Source organism: Bufo gargarizans, chromosome 5 (assembly GCF_014858855.1).
Source record: "Bufo gargarizans isolate SCDJY-AF-19 chromosome 5, ASM1485885v1, whole genome shotgun sequence".
NCBI lineage: Eukaryota > Metazoa > Chordata > Amphibia > Anura > Bufonidae > Bufo > Bufo gargarizans.
In genome coordinates, this window is record NC_058084.1 from 454,025,363 (window position 1) to 454,051,471 (window position 26,109).

The 26,109-nt window shown below is 43.3% G+C and overlaps 1 protein-coding gene across 3 annotated transcripts in view; it reads right to left on the reverse strand.

The window, feature by feature from the left end:
* The window catches only part of CDK14 (cyclin dependent kinase 14), a 481,017-nt gene that overhangs the window by 95,548 nt on the left and 359,360 nt on the right, over nucleotides 1-26,109 (reverse strand). For all 3 annotated transcript variants that reach the window (XM_044293158.1, XM_044293157.1, XM_044293159.1), the window contains 2 exons: nucleotides 19,605-19,744; nucleotides 8,710-8,853 (listed from right to left, as the gene is read on the reverse strand). In XM_044293158.1, the coding sequence (XP_044149093.1) occupies nucleotides 8,738-8,853; nucleotides 19,605-19,744 (256 nt within the window). In that variant the 3' untranslated portion in view covers nucleotides 8,710-8,737. The remainder of the gene's footprint in view (nucleotides 1-8,709; nucleotides 8,854-19,604; nucleotides 19,745-26,109) is intronic.

The following is a 26,109-nucleotide window of genomic DNA, read 5'->3' on the forward strand; positions in this document are numbered from 1 at the left end:
CTTCCACCACAAAACCCATGCTGCCATGTATCCGACCATCCCTACAGCGCCTCTACCATCCTCTTCCTCCACAAAACCCCTGCTAGCATGTATCTGACCATCCCTACATAGCTCCTGCCATCCTCCTCCGCCACAATACCTATACTACCTTGTACCTGACCTTCCCTCCAGAGCCCTTGACATCATCTACCACCACATAACCCATGCTACCTTGTACCTGACCATCCTTACAGAGCTCCTGCCATCTTCTTCCACCACAAACCCAATGCTATCTTGTACCTGACCATCCTTACAGAGCTCCTGCCATCTTCTTCCACTACAAACCCAATGCTACTGTCACGGCCTATGGTATGTTGTGTGACACTTTCCTTCACTTGGTTGTCCGTGGCAGCGTGTGGTGTTGATTGCATGTGATGGCAGTGTCTCAGCCCTATGGCTGATCCCCAGGACATGATTGCCACACATGCCGTTGCCCGCGGCAACAGGTGAAGTGTGTTTGTTCATGATTGAAAGATATAAGCGTGTGGCGGATAAGAGACGTGTGCCTGGCCCGGACGTGAATGTTGGTGATCTGGTGTGGTTGTCTACTAAGAATATCAAATTGAATGTTCCCTCCTGGAAGTTGGGTCCTAAGTTTATTGGGCCTTACAAAATCTTGTCCGTCATCAATCCTGTTGCCTACCGTCTTGATCTTCCTCAGACTTGGAAGATCCATAATGTTTTTCGTAAGTCGGTTGAGGGTTTTGTGGCAGCCTGCGAGACCTGCGCTCATGCCAAAGTCCCTCATTCACGGCCATCAGATCCTCTCCTTCCGTTACCCATTCCTTCCCGTCCTTGGACACATGTGTCCATGGACTTCATTACGGACCTGCCTCGTTCCTCTGGGATTTTAGCAAAATGGTGCATTTCATTCCTTCCTGGAGTGTGTGCATGCTGATCCTACTACTGAGTCTTCTACAGATAAGTTTTGTTCGTTCATTTGTGTTTTCCTGTTTGCTGGATCCCAGGTGACCCTGACTCCTTCCGTATCTAGTGTAGGGAGCCGGTGGTCGTGTCCCCTCACTATTATAGGGTGTTCAGGTGTTATACAGTCGAGGTACGAGGATATGCGATCATCTACCATTGGGATTTTTGCATAGGCTGAGCAGTTAGGGAGAGAGCCAGGTCTGATGCAGGGCTCTCCCTTTTGTTCCTTAGTTTTGGATCCAGTCAGTCGGATCTTCATTTTGTGTCTTCTAGTTTTCTGTACACCTTCCATGACAGCTACCTTTTACTTGACCATCCCTACAGAGCTCCTGCAAACTTGTATCCTCCTAACTGACTCATCATGCTCCCCGGGGCCCTGGCTCTTTGGCAGTATGGAGCCCAGAACCGATGATAGCTTGTCTGAGATTAACCATACCCAAACTAAATCCAGGGGTTACAAAAGTTATGCAATGGTATTGTGCAGAGCTGCTTTCAGCCATAACATTTGGCTGCTGTCAACTTGTGGCCATAGATATATTTCATGTCCAAGAGGACCTATAGGAAATGATGTTGCCCACCTTTCAAAACACTCACTGAAAATTCACCACGGAGGCCGAGAAAAACAACGGTCGTGTGCATGAGGCCTTAGACTGTGATTATGGCACATTTGACTTTTCAAAATGTCACAAAAATGTTGCATCTCACACCTGGTAAACCCCTGGTCTACGGTTGCCCTAAAGGTGCAAACCACATTGCGCTCACGCCACGTATATTATTAAGGTGCATCAGTTCATAAATTTGGTGCACGCACACAAAGCAAAGTCAGACTCAAAATTGACATAAAAAAAACCTTAAACAATAAAAAAAACTTAATCTTGATTAAATAGACCAAAAATGGGTATAAAAAAAAAACAAACTTAAGGGTACTTTTACACTAGCGTTATTCTTTTCCGGTATTGAAATCCGGAAAGCAATCCGTTCAGTATGCATCAGGATGTCTTCCGTTCCGTCCCTTGTATGGTATATAACCAGACAAAATAACGCAGCATGCTGCGGTATTTTTTCTGGACAAAATCTCGGAACAATATTGCACTTGCCGGATCCAGCATTAATTTCCATAGAGATGTATTAATGCTGGATCAGGTACTAAGTGTTCCGGAAATTATTGCATCGCCAGTTCCGGTTCTCCGCTCTGCACATGCGCAGGGACATAGGAGGAGCTATTTTCACATTTGATCTTTAAATACCAGATCCATTATTCCGGATGATACCGGATAAGACGGATCCGGTCTTTCCTTTGTACACGGCTTGCCGGATCCAGCAGGCAGTTCCGTTGCTGGAAAGGCCTCCCGGAATCAAAAAACGCTAGTGTGAAAGTACCTTAAAACACAAGCAAGAAACACCTCGGGGGCTTTTGTAAGTCAATACAGATCCCTCCACTGATAGCATACAATAATGCAAAAGGCAAAGTCAGCCAAAGAGTATATGGAGCACACATAAAATGAACAGATAAAACCAACTAATGGGTAATAAAACACGTCACATTGAAATATACAAAAAGACACAAAGAGCTTATATTTCCTAAGAAACTATAAATACATAGATACTGTATGCTAAAGAAAAAGTGAATCAATCAGTAAAAGTCTAAGGTTAGACAGGTACTAATAGTAGTAGTAAAGCATGTGAAGTAATACCAAATGTGGCTTCGTCAGGGGTAACATGTTGAACTTACCTATGTATAAGACTAATATACAAGTCCTAATATTCGTAAATATAGGTCATCAATATCAGATCAGTGGAGGTCCAACACCCGGCACCCACACCAATCTGCTGTTTTCGGCACCGGTTGTTGTAGAAACTATACTGTGCATGGAGCACAGCTCTCTTCTCTGTGTAGTGGTCGTGTCAAGTGAATAGTAAGTCTTCTGCTTCCAATCCGTACACATTATAATCTCCAGAACCCTGGCTGCCCAAAACAGCTGATCGTGTGGGTGCCGGATTCCCACCGAACTGATACTAAGGACCTATTATTAAAATCGGTCATCAGTATGTGTAACTCAGAGAACCCATTTAATTATAGTATAATCAATTGCACGTGAATCAATATGGAGTTAGCCATGTTGAAGTTGAGCGTTAGAGAAATGTACACCGTGTATGTCCAAGTAGGTTCACAAAACCAAAAGCCCAAGTAGTTATTATCAGACATCCCCCTGTCACCAAATCTTGGAATTTTCTGATATCTTACGCTCCCGAGCACTTACGGTACTACCTGTTTCTGCCCCTTCCTCAAACAGAGCCATTGCTTCCATACAGTATGCATTTCCTGCCCTATCACAGAGCCCCTACCATCCTTTAGCACCACAAAACTTATGCTACCTTGTACCTGCCGATTTATACAGACCTCATGCCTCATGCCATGTTTTTCCATCGCAATACCCATGCTACCTTGTACTTAACCATCCTTACAGTGCTCCTATCATCCTCTTCCACCACAAAACCCATGCTACCTTGTACCTGACCATCCATACAGAGCCCCTACCATCCTCTTCCACCACAAGAAAAACAATACTACCTTGTATCTGACCATCCCTACAGAGCCCCTACCATCCTCTTCCACCACAAAACCCATGCTGCCATGTATCCGACCATCCCTACAGCACCTTTACCATCCTCTTCCTCCACAAAACCCCTGCTAGCATGTATCTGACCATCCCTACATAGCTCCTGCTATCCTCCTCCGCCACAATACCTATACTACCTTGTACCTGACCTTCCCTCCAGAGCCCTTGACATCATCTACCACCACATAACCCATGCTACCTTGTACCTGACCATCCTTACAGAGCTCCTGCCATCTTCTTCCACTACAAACCCAATGCTATCTTGTACCTGACCATCCTTACAGAGCTCCTGCCATCTTCTTCCACTACAAACCCAATGCTACTGTCACGGCCTATGGTATGTTGTGTGACACTTTCCTTCACTTGGTTGTCCGTGGCAGCGTGTGGTGTTGATTGCATGTGATGGCAGTGTCTCAGCCCTATGGCTGATCCCCAGGACATGATTGCCACACATGCCGTTGCCCGCGGCAACAGGTGAAGTGTGTTTGTTCATGATTGAAAGATATAAGCGTGTGGCGGATAAGAGACGTGTGCCTGGCCCGGACCTGAATGTTGGTGATCTGGTGTGGTTGTCTACTAAGAATATCAAATTGAATGTTCCCTCCTGGAAGTTGGGTCCTAAGTTTATTGGGCCTTACAAAATCTTGTCCGTCATCAATCCTGTTGCCTACCGTCTTGATCTTCCTCAGACTTGGAATATCCATAATGTTTTTCGTAAGTCGGTTGAGGGTTTTGTGGCAGCCTGCGAGACCTGCGCTCGTGCCAAAGTCCCTCATTCACGGCCATCAGATCCTCTCCTCCCGTTACCCATTCCTTCCCGTCCTTGGACACATGTGTCCATGGACTTCATTACGGACCTGCCTCGTTCCTCTGGGATTTTAGCAAAATGGTGCATTTCATTCCTTCCTGGAGTGTGTGCATGCTGATCCTACTACTGAGTCTTCTACAGATAAGTTTTGTTCGTTCATTTGTGTTTTCCTGTTTGCTGGATCCCAGGTGACTCTGACTCCTTCCGTATCTAGTGTAGGGAGCCGGTGGTCGTGTCCCCTCACTATTATAGGGTGTTCAGGTGTTATACAGTCGAGGTACGAGGATATGCGATCATCTACCATTGGGATTTTTGCATAGGCTGAGCAGTTAGGGAGAGAGCCAGGTCTGTTGCAGGGCTCTCCCTTTTGTTCCTTAGTTTTGGATCCAGTCAGTCGGATCTTCATTTTGTGTCTTCTAGTTTTCTGTACACCTTCCATGACAGCTACCTTTTACTTGACCATCCCTACAGAGCTCCTGCAAACTTGTATCCTCCTAACTGACTCATCATGCTCCCCGGGGCCCTGGCTCTTTGGCAGTATGGAGCCCAGAACCGATGATAGCTTGTCTGAGATTAACCATACCCAAACTAAATCCAGGGGTTACAAAAGTTATGCAATGGTATTGTGCAGAGCTGCTTTCAGCCATAACATTTGGCTGCTGTCAACTTGTGGCCATAGATATATTTCATGTCCAAGAGGACCTATAGGAAATGATGTTGCCCACCTTTCAAAACACTCACTGAAAATTCACCACTTAAAGGGATCTTCTGACATGTCATATAGAAACCAAGAACTTAGCCACCCATCAAAGTCCAAACAGACAAGCAGATCTACACACTGTCTGAACATCTTTGCCACCACTTGCGTAAGAGAGGGAAGAGAATGAAACAGGTATTCTCTCATTGGTGTTCTGTAAAGCCCTGTGTCATGCTCCACCTCCACACCTGCCACTAATCATAGCACAATGCAACAGTGTTGATATAATGTTTCCTTTAAAAGATGAGATACAAAGTATCAAATCCATTGGCCAAAAAAATTCGGATTTCCCTCCACTAAATGTGGATAAAACTTCCAGTATTTGGCAACAATTCACACTGAAATTTGCAAATGGTGTTGTTTGCAGTTGTAATTTGCTTCATTTTTAACTTAACACTAATTGAAATCAATTTTATGCAAATGTGATACTTAATATTTCAGTCACATTCGTGTATTTAAATTTCGCCCCGTTGGTGGAAAATGCCAAAAGCAAATATTTAAATTATTTTTTATCAGAATCATTTTGCCCCGAGGAGGTGAAATTTGTCTCGCCTATCAGCAAGTCATCTAAAAAAAAAAAGTGTTCATCCCCTTTGTACAAATGAGAGGCATTCATGCTTCATATTAGAAATTGATTTATAACATTTTGGGGCTAGTACAGGAGGAAAACACATTGGAAACGTAGATCTGATATCATGTCGGCTGAACCAAGTTGGAAATAATGAGAACTATTGTTTTTTTTTTTCCACATTAAAGGGGTTATCCCATGATTAATGCAAAAAATGATAATCAGACATCATATAGCACAGTACATAATCTCTTTTTAACAAAGCTAGAACCAGCCCTGTACCTCACATGGAACCAAAGATCTCCCCATTCATTCCTTCGACTGCTTTGTTAAATTTATTTCAATCTGGCAGCTTAGGGATGTGTCCTTTTTGCTGCAGCTCTCTCCCTATCACAGCTCAAGGGGCATTTCCTTTTTGCTGCAGCTCTCTTCCTATCACAGCTCAGGGTAGCGTGTTCTTTCTACTGCAACTCTCTCCTGGTAACTGTTAGAGCTTCTAAAAGAAGACTGGTGGCAGTCGAAGAATGAAACTGAGCATGTGCGACCACCTCAGTGAGATGGACAGAGAAATAAAGAAAACAACTAAACAGCAGATGGCGCTATACAGATACATTTTATTGAAAAACTCAGTGGCTATAATTAATTTTTAATTACATGCAATTATAAAAGTATTCAGATCCAGGTGCTGGTTTGAAAAATGTTGAATATTTTTCATGGGACAACCTCTTTACATATTAATGCTTTTTTATTTTCTTTAGGGTGGATACGGAAAGAGGTTTATTTTCTGTTGTTTCTGTCGCAAATGCACAATAAAATGTGCCTGCAATGCTGCAGATTTGTTGCAGACTTCACCGTTGACACTGTAAATTGTGAAATCGACTGTAAAAATCCATGACAATTTTTCAACTTAGAAAATTTGGAAATCTGTGTTGTTTAATTATGTTGGGGCTCTGAAAACCACAGAATTTCACCACTTCCAAAATAAGCAGGAAACATTTAGGACCTCAATTTATCAGGAGAATGGGGTTCCATATTATTATTTTTTGTGTCAAGCTAAATGATGATCCAGAAAATGAGGAGGAGAAGTAGACTGGGGGTCATGCACATGGCTGTACGAAGCTCTGCACAACCTGGTAATACTTCACTCAGTCTGTGGCCCCTTACTTTTCCTCTGTAGGCCTCAGATTTTATATACTCACATAACATAGATTTTCTTTTGGATTCTGTATAAATCCGATGTCCCTATAGATGAATGGAGGTATTCTGCCCTACTTCCGTCTTTCCATATACAGTACGGACCAAAAGTTTGGACACACCTTCTCATTCAAAGAGATTTCTTTATTTTCATGACTATGAAAATTGTAGATTCACACTGAAGGCATCAAAACTATGAATTAACACATGTGGAATTATATACATAACAAACAAGTGTGAAACAACTGAAAATATGTCATATTCTAGGTTCTTCAAAGTAGCCACCTTTTGCTTTGATTACTGCTTTGCACACTCTTGGCATTCTCTTGAGGAGCTTCAAGAGGTAGTCACCTGAAATGGTCTTCCAACAGTCTTGAAGGAGTTCCCAGAGATGCTTAGCACTTGTTGGCCGTTTTGCCTTCACTCTGCAGTCCAGCTCACCCCAAACCATCTCGATTGGGTTCAGGTCCGGTGACTGTGGAGGCCAGGTCATCTGGCGCAGCACCCCATCACTCTCCTTCATGGTCAAATAGCCCTTACTTTCAAAGTTTTCCCAATTTTTCGGCTGACTGACTGACCTTCATTTCTTAAAGTAATGATGGCCACTCGTTTTTCTTTACTTAGAATTTGCATTATGGCAAGAAAAAAGCAGCTAACAGTCTATTCAGTAGGACTATCAGCTGTGTATCCACCTGACTTCTCCACAACGCAACTGATGGTCCCAACCCCATTTATAAGGCAAGAAATCCCACTTATTACCTGTGAAGTGAAAACCATTTCAGGTGACTACCTCTTGAAGCTCATCAAGAGAATGCCAAGAGTGTGCAAAGCAGTAATCAAAGCAAAAGGTGGCTACTTTGAAGAACCTAGAATATGACATATTTTCAGTTGTTTCACACTTTTTTTTTATGTATATAATTCCACATGTGTTAATTCATAGTTTTGATGCCTTCAGTGTGAATCTACAATTTTCATAGTCATGAAAATAAAGAAAACTCTTTGAATGAGAAGGTGTGTCCAAACTTTTGGTCTGTACTGTACATAGCACCCAAAAGAGCCTGCACGGCAGAACACTAGTGGGCCATAAGGCCACTGCCGTATAGCCACTACGAGCCTTTAAAGTCTATAGAAGTAATCAAAATAACAGAACCACAGCCAAAAATGTCAATGATAGGAATACTACTTTAATTCCAAAAACATTTTTTATATAAGTGCCCAAATATATGGGGCTCTATTGCTCAACCAGGGCTCCAAAAACCATCTGAAAAGTAGGTACAGTACCCAGTTACATTATTATAGCTTGTAGGGCAAGCTCAGCTGAATGTAATGATACAGCTCAAGTAATTCTAATCCGTATGTAAATGGTTAGTTAAGTGCACAGAGGGTGGGCCCAAGTCACTCCGTGCACCCTTGCTCCTCCTGGTTCTTCTGCCAGTCCAATCCTCTCCAGGGTCAGGCAAGATGACTATGGGGGAACTTGTCCCTGTCAACCATGATGGAGAGGGATTGACGGGTGCTTGGACCCGTCTTCTGTGCACTTAAATGCTCATTTGCATATTGATTAATTGCAATTGTTCTCCAGAATGAAGCAACGAATCTCTAAGTGAAAGGTGTCATCACATTCAGATGAGCTAGCCCTACAAGACACGTGTCTGGTATGGCAGTGAATTTCCTGCTGACAGATTTTTTTTTCATTTCCCACCCATACACCATGTCTCACACCGAGTAACATGACCATAATAAACCGTATACAATTCATAAGCAAGAAAACCCTGTATGTTTCCACAGCACCCACCTAAATCCTGCCACGTGACATGACATCATCAGTGCTTGCTGTTTGAGAGGCTTTTACTGAAACTATGGTTTTTTCCGAACATCCGCATGCTGTCTCCAGCTTCTGGCTGTAACTTCACATTCGGCACAGTAAAAATGGAAGACACTGCAAGAAAGAGAAAAAGTACTGTCATTTTACAGCAGCTGGTAAAATAGGATTATGAAACGTGCAACCATGATGGGTGGAGGAGGTGCGAAACACGTGAAAATTAAACTTTTTGTAAATAGGAAAAAAAAACTGTCTCGGACAGGCCTGCAGAAGAACAGGTAAATTCCCCAGTGGGCCCCTGAGCAAGGTGAGCCCCTATTCCCACATCCTCTGCACAAGTGGCACACGGCACAGTAGAGTGACTACAATATATACATATAAGCAGCATACAGCAGCCCAACCAGCCTATGTCCATATGAAAAAAACTGGATAGATTATTTAGCTACCCAGTTTATTATTATAGATTCATCGGATGGCAGAGAAGGCTTCTCGGTAGAGGCAGACACATATCCTCTTTCCCCAGGAACCTGCTTTCTCGAAGTCACATCTTGAGGGTCTTGCTGCTGCCACTATGTGAGCAGTGCTATTTGCTTGTAGCTTCTGGGTCCCCAGAATTAATATTATTGGTGGGTCTTAGGCAATCTAGTCTGACACTGGAAAAAAAACAAAACTATTGTCATTTAGGACCACCATGAATTAATTAGAGGATGGATGCAGCGAGCATCCCTTTTTCTGGAAGACCAGCCCATCATTTGATTTCTATGGGCACTGTGTAATACCTAATTTCCTGTGTGTGCGCTGCAAGGAAATTAGACACTTGCTTCCAGGTTCTCCTGCACATCATAGATAACTGATGAGGATTTTAACACTGGGACACTATGTGATCAACTTATTTTTGATGGACCCATGCAGCTCAACTCCGCTAAAGTGAAAAGTGCCCAGGCCACATTACTACACAAAACCTGTGGACAAAAGGACAAGATCACAGAGCCAGATTTATATTAGGACTGGGTCTTTGCTAATGTGGTGGGGTTTAAAATTTTGGGACCTCTACAGCAGACAGAGCAGTAGGCCATCAGAGGTTTCTGGGAGCAGATTTTGCCAAGCTGAGCATGCATGTGTACACAGTAGGTGGTAGGGTTGGGTCGGGTCGGCTCATTTTTAGTGTAATGGCAGTCATGCTGGTTCTACCTTGACTTTCTCTTGTACACCTAAATAGATAGCCACATGATATGCCATAAATGTCCAATATAATTGGAACGGTCTCACGACACTGTGAATGTAAAAGTGACTTTTTATGCATAGCTCTCTCCATTCACTTCTGGGGGAGCTCCGAAAATAGCCGAGTAAGTGCATATGTAGATAAGCCAGAAATTTCAAGATTAAATTATGGATATTTTTTAGGTCGAATTTATTTATTTTTTTAACAGCCTACACCAGAGAGAATTGAGCCTTGTATTGTCTGTGCACAATTGCTAAATAAAGACGGAGAACTTGACACTTCAAAAAAGTGAGTGCTGGAGTCTGAATCTTTCCATTATTTCTCTAATGGTGTAATGCCAGTGGTTTGTGGCCACTGGCATCTTTCATCTCACAGAGATCATAGCCGCTGGTGTACTCACCTCACTTGCTAAGCTGAAGTCCATGTCCCTTGTGGCCACCCCGACCTCCTTCCTCCTGCACTCCCATAGGGCGCATATGCATGCTCTCCTTGGGTCTTAAAGGACCAGTCTGTGGCCTGGACTAATCTGTTCCTTGTCTATGACCGTGATCCCTGGTGTTTCCATGACACCTTCCGCTCTGGGAGAGTACCTGACCAATAAAGTTCCTAGCTTGTCTAGTTCCTGTGAAGGTTATTCCACTACTGGGTTTACTGACCTCCTGTGTCCTTCACAAATTCTGCCTGTCTTGACCCAGGTTTGCCCTCTCACAATATTTCTGCCTGTCCCCTTATTACCAAGCACTGGTGTCTCTTGGTCTTCCTGGGCCAACAGTTACTGAATAAAAACTATTACTAGAAGTAACGGCCTAGTGGCCTCCTACAAAGAAGTCTAGATCCCCATACCAGGGTATATCAAGGTGAAGACCAAGGGACCACTTAGACATCGCCCTCAGGAGTATCTCCAAACCAAATCCGTTCAGTGTTGCAGTGGGTCCACATCCGCTTTGTTACAAATATGTGGAATCTACTTGGAATTAAAGAAGGGTTCTCATGAATAATATTCCTTCCCACCGAATGCTTTAGGACTTGACTTTTCTTGATGTCAATGGTTCCTAGTGGGATGACCAGATGCACTCCCATTACTAGAACTTCAGCCCACCAACAACTTGCTCTTCTGTGTTGTGACAAGCAGGACAATGTATTCACAGACCCAGGATGGAAACGCTGCTGATGCTACATCCTTCCAAGCCTGGCATATCTTTGTTTCCAGAAGATATTCAAAGCCAAGCTCTCTGCCGACGTCACCGGACTCTCTCTTGCAACTGGATTTGTGTTTCATAATGATTATCTTCCCGACGCAGAAACCATATTTCTCTAACTTAAAAATTTCACTGGAGGCATTTAACGAAGAAAAAAAAAAACCTTGCTTTAAAATAGAACGATTTTTCATCTTTATTCCACTCCCCCCCCCCCCTTCAAAAGGTTTCACTGCCCCGATGTTTAACGTTATGCAAAGACGTGTTTCTGCCAGTGAATATCTCCTTATGGTTATGCTTCTGTAAATTACCTGCTGTGAGCTGATAAAAGGATTAATGCTGCCAAAATTCTTAATCTGTGAAATTACAAATTAAATTCTCATATTAAAAATACCACCCTGAGGTATTTTTTGTGGTTTTAATTCCCCTCTGGTGTTCTGCATACATTGTGCTTGTTAATGACTACGACAAGTCTTCTCTGCTGGCAGGCTGCTGCGGAGCGATAGTGTGTTGGCATTTACTTTGCTGATAGAGCCTGGATTTAACCACTGGCTGATAAACTAAGTGGCGACTGGGTAATAACTCGATATTAAGTGAAAAGACCTACTACAGAATGCAGAATTTAGAGCCTATCAAAACCCTAGCTGCGCTCTTAATCATTCATTCAGATCGGATTGAGATGTCATAAATGGGGAATGATCATAGACGAGAAGGTCGTGGGAGAAAAAAAAAAAATAAAGAATTAATTTTGCATGCAATTTCTTAGCCGGTTCCAATGACAGCTCTGATTTAGAAGTCACAGTAATTCTGGGTGCAAATGACCCCACAAATATCCATGTGCAGTAGGGGAGGTTGAAGGAATGGGGTGACCAAATCTCATGTACAAAAAAGTTATGCTTCTGGCCTATGCACTCAAGAAGTAATCTACCGTCACGCATCGATGGCTCTACCTCCTACAGCAAAAAATTTCGACATTAGGGTTTGGCTATTAGCACAATGTGGCAACTATTTGAAAATTGGCAAAAATTTGCTTAATAGGCGACTTCTAACGGGAAATCAGCAATAGAAGGTACTGCATAGGATGCCATACAACCCTTAAGGGGATGTGCAAGAATGGGGGAGGTTTTAGCAACCCCCTTCTCCCCCCCACCCCTAACTTGGCAAGACGTGTCAAGAGAAGATTACTTACCTATTTCTTAGCGCTGGATCCTGGCTTCTACCCCTCCAGGCCTGTGATGCTCCGCTTGGGCTCCCTCTCTGTAAACATCCAGTTTGACATCACTGCAACCAATCACTGGCCACAGCGGAGACTGGATGTTTAGAGCGAGGAAGTCCAGTGGAGCATCGCAGTCCTGGAGTAGAAGGAGCAGGGAGCCAGTCCCAGGAAGCAGGTAATTAATCTTCCCTTTACAGGTCCTGCCAACCCCCCTTCCCCCCAAATTTTTGCACAACCCCTTAAATTTTTTTCCCCCATCAATTACTCTAGCTCTCATTCTTTCTTGTTTCTTGCTTTTTAATTTTTTTTTTTACCTCATTTGCAGTTTTCTCTTATCCCCCATGCTTGAATCCTACTTCCTGATTTGTCATGTGACTGCTGTCCCATCAGGCAGAGAGATGTGTCCTGACATCAGCAGACCATAAACTACACCTCTTGTTCTTACCAATGCAATGACACTTACTACGTCCTAAATTTCGAAGCTCCCGTGCAGGACATAATCTACAGCAGCTGAAAATCGAAACTGATTTGCCACAGTGTGCAATGGTAGGCGAATAATATAATTAGGCAGTTTTGATAAATGGTGGTATTTGGACAAAGTGAAAAAACAGCAATATCTGTTGGGCGGGATACGTTTATATTAGTGGTACAATCACTTTAAGCTGGCCATGGGTAGCAACATATGAATAAAACACTGCTATGGAACCATCTAGGCCAGTGGTGGCGAACCTATGCCACGGGTGCCAAAGGCGGCACTCAGAGCCCTCTCTGTGGGCACCCGCACCCTGGAAAAAGTCTATGGTGTACCAATATGCCTTAGACTTTTCCTGCCATTCATCAGCGCAGGGCAGACTATTGGGTTGTATAGCCCAGTGGTTAAGATGCTTGCCTCTAATGCAGAAGGTTGTGAGTTCAAATCCCGTCATAAACTATGAACAGCACGGGCAGCGCTTTGAATGTAGGCAGGCTATTATAGATAAATGATAAAGCACATGGAAGATATGCTATACTGTACTGTAGTATTCAGGTTAAATTGCCGTGTTGGCATTTTGCGATAAATAAGTGGGTTGCAGTTTGGGCAGTCGGTCTCTAATAGGTTTGCCATCACTGATCTAGGTGGTCTTCTAGTTCCACTATGTCTGCTCTAAACTAAATTCCACCAAATCACAGTAAAAACATCATACCAATAGCTATATATGATGAAGACAATGGAGATCCTTAGGAATTGGACAACTATGACCAGACGTGACCTCATGCGACTGAAAGAGGCAGACAGGAGAACATCGTTTGGTAGAGAAGGAGGCATCAAAGAGAAATATGGCTGCAATTACTGTATGTAACATGGCTTGTGTCTGACCTTTGGCTTTTGCCATGATGTCTGGTCATCTATCTGTAAGCTGTAGTGTAATTAGGTTATGCAGCAACACAATTATCTAATATCCAAAAGCAACTTTCCCCATGAATGGTAGAGGAGAAACCAAAGTTGACCTTACACATAAAACAACTGACCAGGTGACAGTTTTTCTTCCAGCTCCCCAATAAACATGGAGATTTTTTTTAAAAAGAAGTGAAGCTTCTGCCAGAGACTTCAACATCTTTTGTCAGGGGAGAGTAGCCCCGATACTATTAGATCATTGGCGATTCTGGCAAAATTAGAGATTATGGCCCAGTTATGCCTATTATTTATGAGCACCTTATTTAAACGCTATGTGAATGGGTAGCTTAAAAAACTATCCCTAGCTTAATACCACACAACTTGTCTTAGAGTCACATTTTACATTGTACAAACAATGCAGTACTTTTTTTTTAAGAAGGATCCCCTGAAGATAAGCTTGGTATCTCCAAGCTGCAAAGGAATCTGGAAGCTAGTGCTCAATTCCCCTACAGCACCTCCGCAGTAGAAATGGAGTATTACAGGTGTGTGTATTGTATGGACACCCCAGATGGCATTTTTTGAGCTGCTCTCAGCTCCAGCTAATTGGTCCTCAACTAGAGATTTTAGGAATTGGCTTTCTAAAGAAGATAACTCTTTAACCCGTTGAAAGTGTTTTACCCTTTCATACCATGTTTTCTGGGAAGAAGGTATGCAAATGAGCTTTTAGCAAGCTCTGGTAAAGGCGCTCTCTGTAAGGAGAGATAGTATACCCCAAATACCATGGGGTTTTTTTTAACAAAGGAAAAAAAATGATGATAAAGGCTCAGTTCACACCAGCATTATGGAACTATAATTTAAAACAGATAAATGCAGGGTAAGCAGCACTAGAGATCCCAATCTGGGAAAAACAGATTAATAACAAGGGTAATGGTAATGGTGCTCGCGGGTAAAGATCCTGGCCTGGGGTCCCGTCATGTAACAAATATAGAGAAATCCGCAGCACTCACCACTCAAATGAAAAAAAAATCTGGTTACTTTATTAAAACCGGCCGCATAATAACAGCGACGTTTCGACCACCTCTGGTCTTTCTCAAGCAGAGGAAAGACGAGAGGTGGTCGAAACGTTGCTGCTATTATGCTGCCGGTTTTAATAAGGTAACCAGATTTTTTTCATTCGACTGGTGAGTGCTGCGGATTTCTATATATTTATAATTTAAAAGAGGAGACTTGATGCTGTGCTGGATACACTGTATGACAAATTCTAGCTGTGAACAATGGCCCTCCTTGACGTATACTGGGGTACATTAAGGCTCTGTTTTTAATAGCTGCATTCTGCTACATGCTTGCCATTCGAGGTGACTTAAAACAGTACTGTAAGCCACTTAGAGAGAGTTCACATGACCGTTAGTTTTCCGTTCTTCTGATCTGTCAGAAGAACATAAAAATATAGAAAAAAAGTATCCTGTAAAAAAAAGTATACTATGCATCAGTTGTGCACATTTGGCATCCGTTTGAGATCTATTTTTTTTTATGGAAAAAAAGTCCTGCATGCAGTACTTTTTTTTCCATATAAAAAAATGGATATCAGATGGAAATGGCCCAAACGGATGCCAAATGTGCACAACTGATGCATAGGATACTTTTTTTTACAGGATACCTTTTTTTCTATATTTTTATGTTCTTCTAACAGATCAGAAGAACGGAAAAATAACAGTGATGTGAACTCTCTCTAACTCATATGACATTAGAAGGGAATGCACCCCATTGTCTTCATATACTGTTTCAGTACAGTCTCTTCAATTAATTCACAGCGATCCTATCGAGAACATGGCAGCTGATGGAAGAGAAAATAACACTGGGAATGGCAGTAGAAACTAGCACATGAGCAGTGTCGTGCGTAGTGTTCTATGGAGGCTGCTGATGGACAGTCTGGTCATGTGTCCTTCCATCCGTGGCCATGTTCTGGATAGGACAGCCATACAGTCAGTGAGGAGATTGCACTGAAACAAAGGCGTACTGAGGAAATTGGGCAGATTCCCTTATAACTTTAATTGAATAAGTGTTTTATAGTACCGTTTACATCACAGTTCACTGGGGAAAATGTTATCTTTAGGTCTGATTGTAATGTACATCAGGTACTGAGTGTTTTATTAGCCTTTGAATTCCTATGACACTTACATTGAGATTCCCATAGGAATTCATAGAGAAACTGTTGTACAGTCCACACTCAAGACGCGGAGAGTGCGGGTGTTGCAGTAAAACAAAAGAATGGAACAGAGGCTAGTAAATCAGGAATAAAGTACTCCAAAACCATTGACCCTTCTATTTATCTGTTGTACATTAAAGTTGGACCAAAAGAAAACAAATATTCCTGGACTGTTTCTTTAAAACCTGACAGAGGCTGCTCAGTGATAGTGACCAGAGCCTAATGCAAGACATGGTCTTTTTTTGTCAACTGTGGCTTCATGGTGACATTTTTTTACCTTCCCAGAGCAGCCCAAACATTGCCAATTTTTGCCCCATATACCTTTTTTCACATCAGCACTTTCCTTCCTCTGTTCTCAGCATCCCTGCATCCTGGCAGGATGTTTACAAGCAGAATCTCAGCATCCCTGCATCCTGGCAGGATGTTCACAAGCAGGATCTCAGCATCCCTGCATCCTGGCAGGATGTTCACAAGCAGAATCTCAGCATCCCTGCATCCTGGCAGTATTTTTACAAGCAGAATCTCAGCATCCCTGCATCCTGGCAAGATGTTTACAAGCAGAATCTCAGCATCCCTGCATCCTGGCAGGATGTTCACAAGCAGAATCTCAGCATCCCTGCATCCTGGCAGGATGTTTACAAGCAGAACTTCCTATTTTCATCAGCTTTCTGCTTCATTTTCAACCTAAACCCAGCATACTATGCTCTGTAATGTTTCACAGGGCTTCCTCCACCTAGATAACATGGAGAGGGTATGACTACTGCATAGCAAACAATGTGGCTTGCGGAGCAAGTTAGAAAACCCACCAGGAAGCTGATGAAAACAGAAAGTTCTGCCTGTAAAAATTCTGCCAGAATGCTGAGAACAAGGGAAGGAAACTGCAGACATGGAAAACAGATATACAGGGCAAAAATATGCAAAATTTTTGGGGTACTATAGGCAGAAAAAAAATTATTTTAAAACTGGAAAACTCCTTTAAACAAAAGGACATAACATTATGGAAAACATGCAATCCATTTACCCTGTAAAATGTCATACATTTTCTCATCATTAATTTTTCATCATTCTGCGTTTTATTTGACTGGTTTAAGCAAGTCAGACCCACCAAGAAGCATTCTTCTCATATCACATCCAGGGAGTTGCTACAAACCCCTGTTTTTTTCTGTTTTGTTATATCCTGTTGCTAGGCATCTGTTTATTATAGAGATATGTTCCGAGAAGGGAGAAGATGTTGAAAATTCTAAAGAGCTAAAAAGGAACATTTGAAATATCTTTACATTTTCTGGATGTCACACTGTGTTAAATCAAGAGGGATATGATTCTTCATTGAAAATTCAAAGAATGTGAAATGCTTGATACTTCTTTCTATATTTGTGTTTTTCGTTGCTTCGGGGATGATGTACAAGACTTTCCATTTACTTCTGAATAATCACAGTTCTCGCTTTTTCTAAATTGTTTTTTTCGATGACATATTCATCATGCTAGAAATGGAAAAAGTTTTTTCCACGCATTATGAAGAACTTGGGTTTTCAAACAAGTCAAATCACTTGTCTCCTAGACAAAATGGTGGTAGTCACTGCACAGAATGAATTCCTTATCTGTGAAAATGTAGGCCAGTAAATCAGAAACCCTCTACACTAGGGGTGGTTATTGGACCTTTTCTGGTCCACGGGCCACATTGTCAGATTGTGCCACAATATTGCATAAAGGGGTATTCCAGTTTGAGACATTTATGGCATGTCCACATTATTGGAGGGTTCAACTTTTGGAACTACCTTTTTGCCCTAATTGTCCCTCCAGACCAGATGGCTACTTGAGTCTATCTCCATTGCAATCATACAGTTCTTCTGCTTCAACTATACAAGTGCTAGCCACACTGTTTCCCCCATAGCAGTGTCCTTCAGAATCATCAGGGCACAGAAAAGTATGATGATTGTACAGAACAGCTTTGTGAGCAGGAACCCCAACTCTAGACCAACCAACCTAAGACAGCAGAATACTGAAAGGATCAAGATATATAGAGGAGCATCTTGATGAAGTTGTCTTGGTTCCAGCAACCACAGGAGAAAATGTACCCAATTTTAGTTGGATGTATTGTGAATATTGTATTGGAAACAAGAGGGGGCTCAGAGTCCATGGACCCACTAAGGTCTTTTTCTGGTATGTGTTAATATCCTGGTGCTGTCCCTTATGTGGTATAAGAGCCAAGAATCTCTGGGTTTCCAACTTACAATCTGACAAGGCTCAAAGTTGTAACATAACCTGTGGCAAACATTCAGTTCACTGCCCTAACCCTATACCCAAAGCAGAGTGGCTAGTTAGCTCCCTCATTGGCACAGGACACCCACGGTATATACCCTACAAGAATCAAGCTATATATCTAATCAATCCAGTAGGGAGCACATGTAGGCCAACGCTTCCATGTTTCTAAAATTCCTGAGACAGGCACTAAGGGAACAAATCCTAAAGGCTGTGGACAGCATTGGGTATTTTTTTTTTTTACCGACATGCATGCATTTTTGGCTCAAAAGTAGGTTTTAAATTGGGTTTCTTTAAAAATCTTGCACCGTTTGACTTCTTCAGCTTCTATGTATGATAGTACATAGCAGCCTGCAGAATGCCATTTACTGTGAAGTTCATCAGTGACTGCGTGACTGCTCAGTCTTAAGCAACTTTCTCTACCATCCTAAACAATCTTCTAAGATAATTTATGGACACATCAAAGTTGAGCTTAAATTTGGTCATAAATCACCTTAGAAGATTGTTGAGTAGAGAGGACAGAGAGAGACCAGAGACTAAGCCGCCAGACGAGATCTCTAATAGATTTTAAGGCATTCTGCACCTTCTATGTACTGTGATACATGGAGGCTGCAGAAGCCAAATGGTGCAGTTTTTATTTATGAAACCCTATTGCAAAAATGCCTTTGAGCCAAAAATACATGCATTTAAATAAAACAAATGCACCCTAAGGTGTCCATAGCTCTTGCTGGATCATTACACCATTCAACTGTTATTTGATAGGGAAACAATAAGACAGGACCTAGGACCATACAGCAATGTTTGTCATAAAACCCTAACATCATAGAATTGTAGATACCTTTTCCTGAAGAGATTGGCCTCCTACTGATGAATAGAATTTACCGTCACCCTATGCTATGAAGGAGTTAGTATGACCCCCATAGTTTGCAATGCAATGCAAGGCTATACACAGTGCTCGTCCAACCTGATACTATGGCGCACAATAATGTAACCCATGGCCAATTCCAACAAGCCACATATTGTTTTTTTTTTTACATATGCAAGACTAGGTTTATCACATTTTCTGTCTCATTCTGTCCCCTGCAATACTCGGGTAGCCCAATGTCAACATCCATTTTGATGCCTCTGGAGCCAATGAGTGGCCACAGCGTCACGTGATCAATTGAAATGAAACAAGAGGGCAGGTCATTGGCTGCAGCATCATCAAACTGGTTGTTGACAGTAGGGGGCCCGAAAGCTGCAGCGGTAGCAGGGAAGTGAAGGATCCAGGACCCAGGTGCAAGGAGCAGATAAGTATGCTTCCATCCACGGGTCTGGCCACAAGGTCAAGTCTGCCAAAAGACCCCCAAGAAGATGAATACCCCCTTTAAGAAAGCCAAAACAACAGTACTCACTATCGCTCAACTCAAGGAGCCGTGGGGGAAGATCGCTGAAGTAGTCATGGTTCAAAGCAGCCTGGGCAGATAATCGGTTTTTGGGGAAACACTGGAGCAATTTGGAGGCGAGATCTTCAGCATGATTCATATAACTCAACCTAGAAGAGAACATTAAAAGAAAATTATCTAAAAACAATGACATTTAAAAAAAGGAACAAATATAAAAACATTAATGATTTAGGAGACTTAAAAAAACAAAAAAAAGTAATTTCATTGAGTATTGATTTCATTGCACTCAATTATTAAAATGAGTGTGACCTTAACTACTGCAGACAGACAGCTATATTCTATTAAATAACTGTAAAACAGAGCCTCCGTCTACTCTTAAGTAGCCACGTCTCCAAATTAAGAAAAAATAATCACATTTTTGTTTCTTTTTGCTAATGTCGGGTCAGCATTTGGTCAAGCAGAACTGAAAGTACAGACTAATGAGAGACTATAGACTACATAGCCCTGGCCCGGTATGGCCCTGCGCAGTGAACTTCTGAACTCTTCGAGCCCTGCTCCTCAGCAAGGCTTCATCTAATCATTAGTAAAGGAGCTCCTTAAGTAAACAGAGATTAGTCTTGTCTCTGCCCATGCGATTAGTCAATGGGGATTAACCAGGTAAATACAGCCCAGTGTATACATCTCGAATTCTATCATGTACCCCGGGATCCGATGTCAGCGTACAGGCGGCGTCTTGTGTACCTTGTCCATACTCCAACCCCAGAAATAAGTATCTGTATGGCAATTCTTCCAATAGTCACTAGTGTTTTTAAGGCCGGTATAAATTTCATTAAGAAAAAGGTATCGAATTCTATGATCTTATTATTCATGTGCTGAAAGGAATCATTAAAAGCCACGTAACCAATCCAGGAATACTGGGCAACATAATGTGCCTCTAACAGATCATAATCCAGGGCTAATGGATCAAATTCATGAAAGCTAGCTCCCATCGCTCACGCAGGCACTTAATGGAGCAATCTTTGGATTTAAAATTTTTTAAAGCGTTATGTAAAAATTTAGCGTTATGTAAAATGTGAGAGTGAAACTGGATCGCACATCCTCCATACTATGCTTTTATCTAATTATTGTTCGTCGTATGGTCGCCATCTATCCTATGGAGATGCGCAGATTCGTTCGCATTCGCATCTGCGCAGAGACTTTTGCACGATGGTCTGGTCGTCCCGACCTGTAGCTGATTTGTGCCCGGCCTGGTATTACTGCAGGATACCAGTGTCATGGTGCCGGCTGAGGAGGGAGGGATGGGGACCGTCGAGCAGGGGTTTCTTCATCCACGAGGATAAGCGCGGCAACGGAAAGGGCGCGAATATGTGTGTGAACGTGCGAACATAAGTTTGCGCGATCATTCACATCTTCGCCAGCCAATCACGTCATACCATAACCTGTCTCCTCATTGGTCATGATTGTAAGACCGCCTTCCAGCCAATCACTTCATATCATAACCTGTCTCCTCATTGGTCATGATTGTAAGACCGCCTCCCATCTTCTGGTATAAATAAACCACGCCTAGCTGCTGGGAGGCAGGCACATTATTGGAACCTACTTGAGAACGTCTCTGTGATGTTATTTTGGAGGAATTGCGCACACATCGACGCACACTACACCAGGGATTTCCCGATTGTACTTCTGGCGGTCTTTTTCGGTTGTGAGAAGGAGACAAAGGAGCACACGGCGACATCACTAATAATTGCTTCTCAGTGCAATTTATCGTATACCTACCCTTATGTTGCGTACTGTACATGAGGCATTAGTATACAATTTGATCAAAAAGTATAGGCCCACTCACCACGAGAAGGTTGCCTCCTTGAGTGGGAACCTACTCTAAATTTGGCGCTGCACTGCGAGGCGACCAACAGGCAGCAGGACCCAGCAGCCAAACAGTGCCCCCGCTGTCTGGCAAAGCCACCCTGGCACTGGGCCCCACCAACCCACCAGCACAGCACCAAAGCAACAACGGCCGCCGCACAGCACCATGTGAACAGTTGTCAAAGCTCACCTTATCATACCGTCTGCATAAGGCCTCATGCACACGACCGAAAGCCGCCCGTGTGCTTTCCACAATTTGCAGAACAGGCGGCCTATTGTAGAAATGCCTATTCTTGTCCGCAAAACGGACAAGAATAGGACATGTTAAATTTATTTTTGCTGGGCTACGGAACGGAACTCTCAGTTGGAGTTTCTAACAGTATGTGATAAGGTGAGCTTTACAACTGTTCACATGGTGCGGTGCCATTGTTGCTCTGGTGCTGTGCTGGTGGGGCCCAGTGCCAGGGTGGCTTTGCCAGACAGCGGGGGCGCCAAATTAACTGAAGTTCACAAAGAGGACTTCGATCTGAATTTCAGGAAAAATTTAATTTGCCTCGTTGTTCATGGTAACAAATCGATTTTCCCTGAAATGGTGTAAAAATAAAAAATAAAAATCTTACCTCGCCGTGGCCATCTTGCTTGAAGACGTCATCATGCACCGCACATGATTTCATGCTGGATCTTCAAGCAAGATGGCCGCGGCGGCCTCTTCAAGCTCAAATCGATGAGATAAGTATGATTTTTTATTTTTTTCATTTTTGTCGATCAACCCCTGTAAGGCCTTAATTTTCATCTCAGATGCCGCAATCAGTGATGAACGCAGCATCTAAGGGGTTCAATGACGGGGGCGGCGCAATCACTGTTCCCTGTCATTGCACTCGCTATTTACAAAGAAATGCGCTTTGTGGCGAAATAATTGGTCACAAAGCTAATTCTTTTGTAAAATCCTGCGAAGCAGCCAATTTGAGTTTTTGAGAACTTTACTCATCTCTAGTTCAGATATAACAGCCAAGTACCAAACTGCTCCTAGAAATTAATTTAAAAAAATTGGAAACTAAGGAATGACAATATAGCTATTAAATATAAAAAAACATATAACAATAATACTAATGAGAAACAGGTTAATATTTGGATATACTCTCATTGACAAAAAAATAACCCATGCAGATAGAAATATCACATTGCTTAAAAACTCGGCATGCATTTATGTCTCAGGCAGATGTGTAAATGATTACAGGGGTGGTCTGATCAGACACTGGGTCTTGCCACAAGAAGGTGTAAAAGTGCTTCCTCTGCTGCCCTATAAAAAGGCTCCCAGAGACTACTTTTGGGTTGTGTACCTCTTGGTGAGAGATCGATGACTGCTAGACATGCGCCTACGATGTACTCCAAGACAGTTTGCCCAGTTGACAGACATTGAGAGGGGGAGCATCAATGGACTGAGAGAAGCAGAATGGTTGTTTCAACAAAGTGCCCACCCACCATAGGCTGATAGAAAGTGTTGGGAGCAGAAGACTTGCACACATTGTGATCAGGCTCCGGATGGTCCAGACAGGTCACCAGTAGAAAGGATTATTTGATCCTCCAACAAGGAGGAGCAGCTACCACAGTTTCGTTGTCCACCGTCCAGACATAGGTGACTTCTTTATTACACACCTCTGTCTCTGCTCGGACTATTTCCAGGTGCCTAGAGGAAATAAACTTGGTGTCACAGTGCCCATTACGTGGCCTGCCATTGACAGTCAGCCACCATTGCTTCATTTGCAGTGGTGCCGTAAATCCGAAACCTGGACTGCTACAGACTGGAACTGTATTGTCTTTAAGGATGAATCCAGGTTCTATTTGGGATCCCATAAAAGTCATGTTCGAGTACAGAGGAGTGTGATGATCTGGGAGCCATCGCATACGACAGTCGGTCACCCCTAGTAGTGACACGAGGCACACTAACAGCTCAGCGATATGTGCAGGACGTCCTGACACCACATGTTCCTCTCATGGCAGGGCTGACAACTGGCATCTTTCAGCAGGATAATGCTCGTCCGCACACAGCGAGGGTTTCCTAGTAATGTCTCCTCCGGATTACACTTTCTTGGCCGCCTGATTACTAGTGATGAGCGGCATAGGCAATATTCTAATTTGCAATATTTCGCACATTTGTGGCCGAATATTCACCATAAATTTGCAAATTCGAGAATTCACGCTCTCCAGTCATTGTTTACTTGATTGCGAAAATCGGCAATGTAATATATTCGCGATAAAAATTTGCGATTAGAATATTTGCGATCAACACTATTAGCGAATACGAATATATAGCACTATATTCTAAATTGCAAACTCTTGAAGTGGCGATATTCGCGATTAAAATTCGCGTTTCGAATATTCGTGCTCAACACTACTGATTACCAGATTTATCGCCAATCCATCATTTATGGGACCAGCTGCGATGCTAGCTTCACCAGCTTACGAGTGTGCAGGATCTGCAGGCCCAGCCTTAAAATCTGTGGGCAAATGTGCTACAGGATACCAGGAACCTGTATGCCTCCATGCCCAGCCTTATCCCATCTTGTATCCAGGCTAGAGGCCGTATCCCATCTTGTATCCAGGCTAGAGGCCGTATCCCATCTTGTATCCAGGCTAGAGGCCGTATCTCATCTTGTATCTAGGCTAGAGACCGTATCTCATCTTGCATCTAGGCTAGAGACCGTATCTCATCTTGTATCCAGGCTAGAGGCCGTATCCCATCTTGTATCCAGGCTAGAGGCCGTATCCCATCTTGTATCCTGGCTAGAGGTCGTTTCTCATCTTGTATCCAGGCTAGAGGCCGTATCCCATCTTGTATCCTGGCTAGAGGTCGTTTCTCATCTTGTATCCAGGCTAGAGGCCGTATCTCATCTTGTATCCAGGCTAGAGGCCGTATCTCATCTTGCATCTAGGCTAGAGACCGTATTTCATCTTGCATCTAGGCTAGAGACCGTATCTCATCTTGTATCCAGGCTAGAGGCCGTATCTCATCTTGTATCCAGGCTAGAGGCCGTATCTCATCTGGTATCCAGGCTAGAGGCCGTATCTCATCTTGTATCCAGGCTAGAGGCCGTATCTCATCTTATATTCAGGCTAGAGGCCGTATCTCATTTTGTATCCAGGCTAGAGGCCATATCTCATCTTGTATCCAGGCTAGAAGCCGTATCTCATCTTGTGTCCAGGCTAGAGGCCGTATCCCATCTTGTATCCAGGCTAGAGGCCGTATCTCATCTTATATCCAGGCTAGAGGCCGTATCCCATCTTGTATCCAGGCTAGAGGCTGCATCTCATCTTGTATCCAGGCTAGAGGCCGTATCTCATCTTGCATCTAGGCTAGAGACCGTATCTTATTTTGTGTCCAGGCTAGAGGCCGTATCTCATCTTGTATCCAGGCTAGAAGCCGTATCTCATCTTGTGTCCAGGCTAGAGGCCGTATCCCATCTTGTATCCAGGCTAGAGGCCGTATCTCATCTTGTATCCAGGCTAGAGGCCGTATCTCATCTGGCATCTAGGCTAGAGACTGTATCTCATCTTGCATCTAGGCTAGAGACCGTATCTCATCTTGTATCCAGGCTAGAGGCCGTATCCCATCTTGTATCCAGGCTAGAGGCCGTATCCCATCTTGTATCCTGGCTAGAGGTCGTTTGTCATCTTGTATCCAGGCTAGAGGCCGTATCCCATCTTGTATCCAGGCTAGAGCCCGTATCCCATCTTGTATCCAGGCTAGAGGCCGTATCTCATCTTGTATCCAGGCTAGAGGCCGTATCTCATCTTGTATCCAGGCTAGAGGCCGTATCTCATCTTGCATCTAGGCTAGAGACCGTATTTCATCTTGCATCTAGGCTAGAGACCGTATCTCATCTTGTATCCAGGCTAGAGGCCGTATCTCATCTTGTATCCAGGCTAGAGGCCGTATCTCATCTGGTATCCAGGCTAGAGGCCGTATCTCATCTTGTATCCAGGCTAGAGGCCGTATCTCATCTTATATTCAGGCTAGAGGCCGTATCTCATTTTGTGTCCAGGCTAGAGGCCATATCTCATCTTGTATCCAGGCTAGAAGCCGTATCTCATCTTGTGTCCAGGCTAGAGGCCGTATCCCATCTTGTATCCAGGCTAGAGGCCGTATCTCATCTTATATCCAGGCTAGAGGCCGTATCCCATCTTGTATCCAGGCTAGAGGCCGTATCTCATCTTGTATCCAGGCTAGAGGCCGTATCTCATCTTGCATCTAGGCTAGAGACCGTATCTTATTTTGTGTCCAGGCTAGAGGCCGTATCTCATCTTGTATCCAGGCTAGAAGCCGTATCTCATCTTGTGTCCAGGCTAGAGGCCGTATCCCATCTTGTATCCAGGCTAGAGGCCGTATCTCATCTTGTATCCAGGCTAGAGGCCGTATCTCATCTGGCACCTAGGCTAGAGACTGTATCTCATCTTGCATCTAGGCTAGAGACCGTATCTTATTTTGTGTCCAGGCTAGAGGCCGTATCTCATCTTGTATCCAGGCTAGAAGCCGTATCTCATCTTGTATCCAGGCTAGAGGCCGTATCCCATCTTGTATCCAGGCTAGAGGTGGCCCAACAGGCTCCTAGAGCCTCCTTGCTCTAATATTGTAATCACTTCCATATACCAT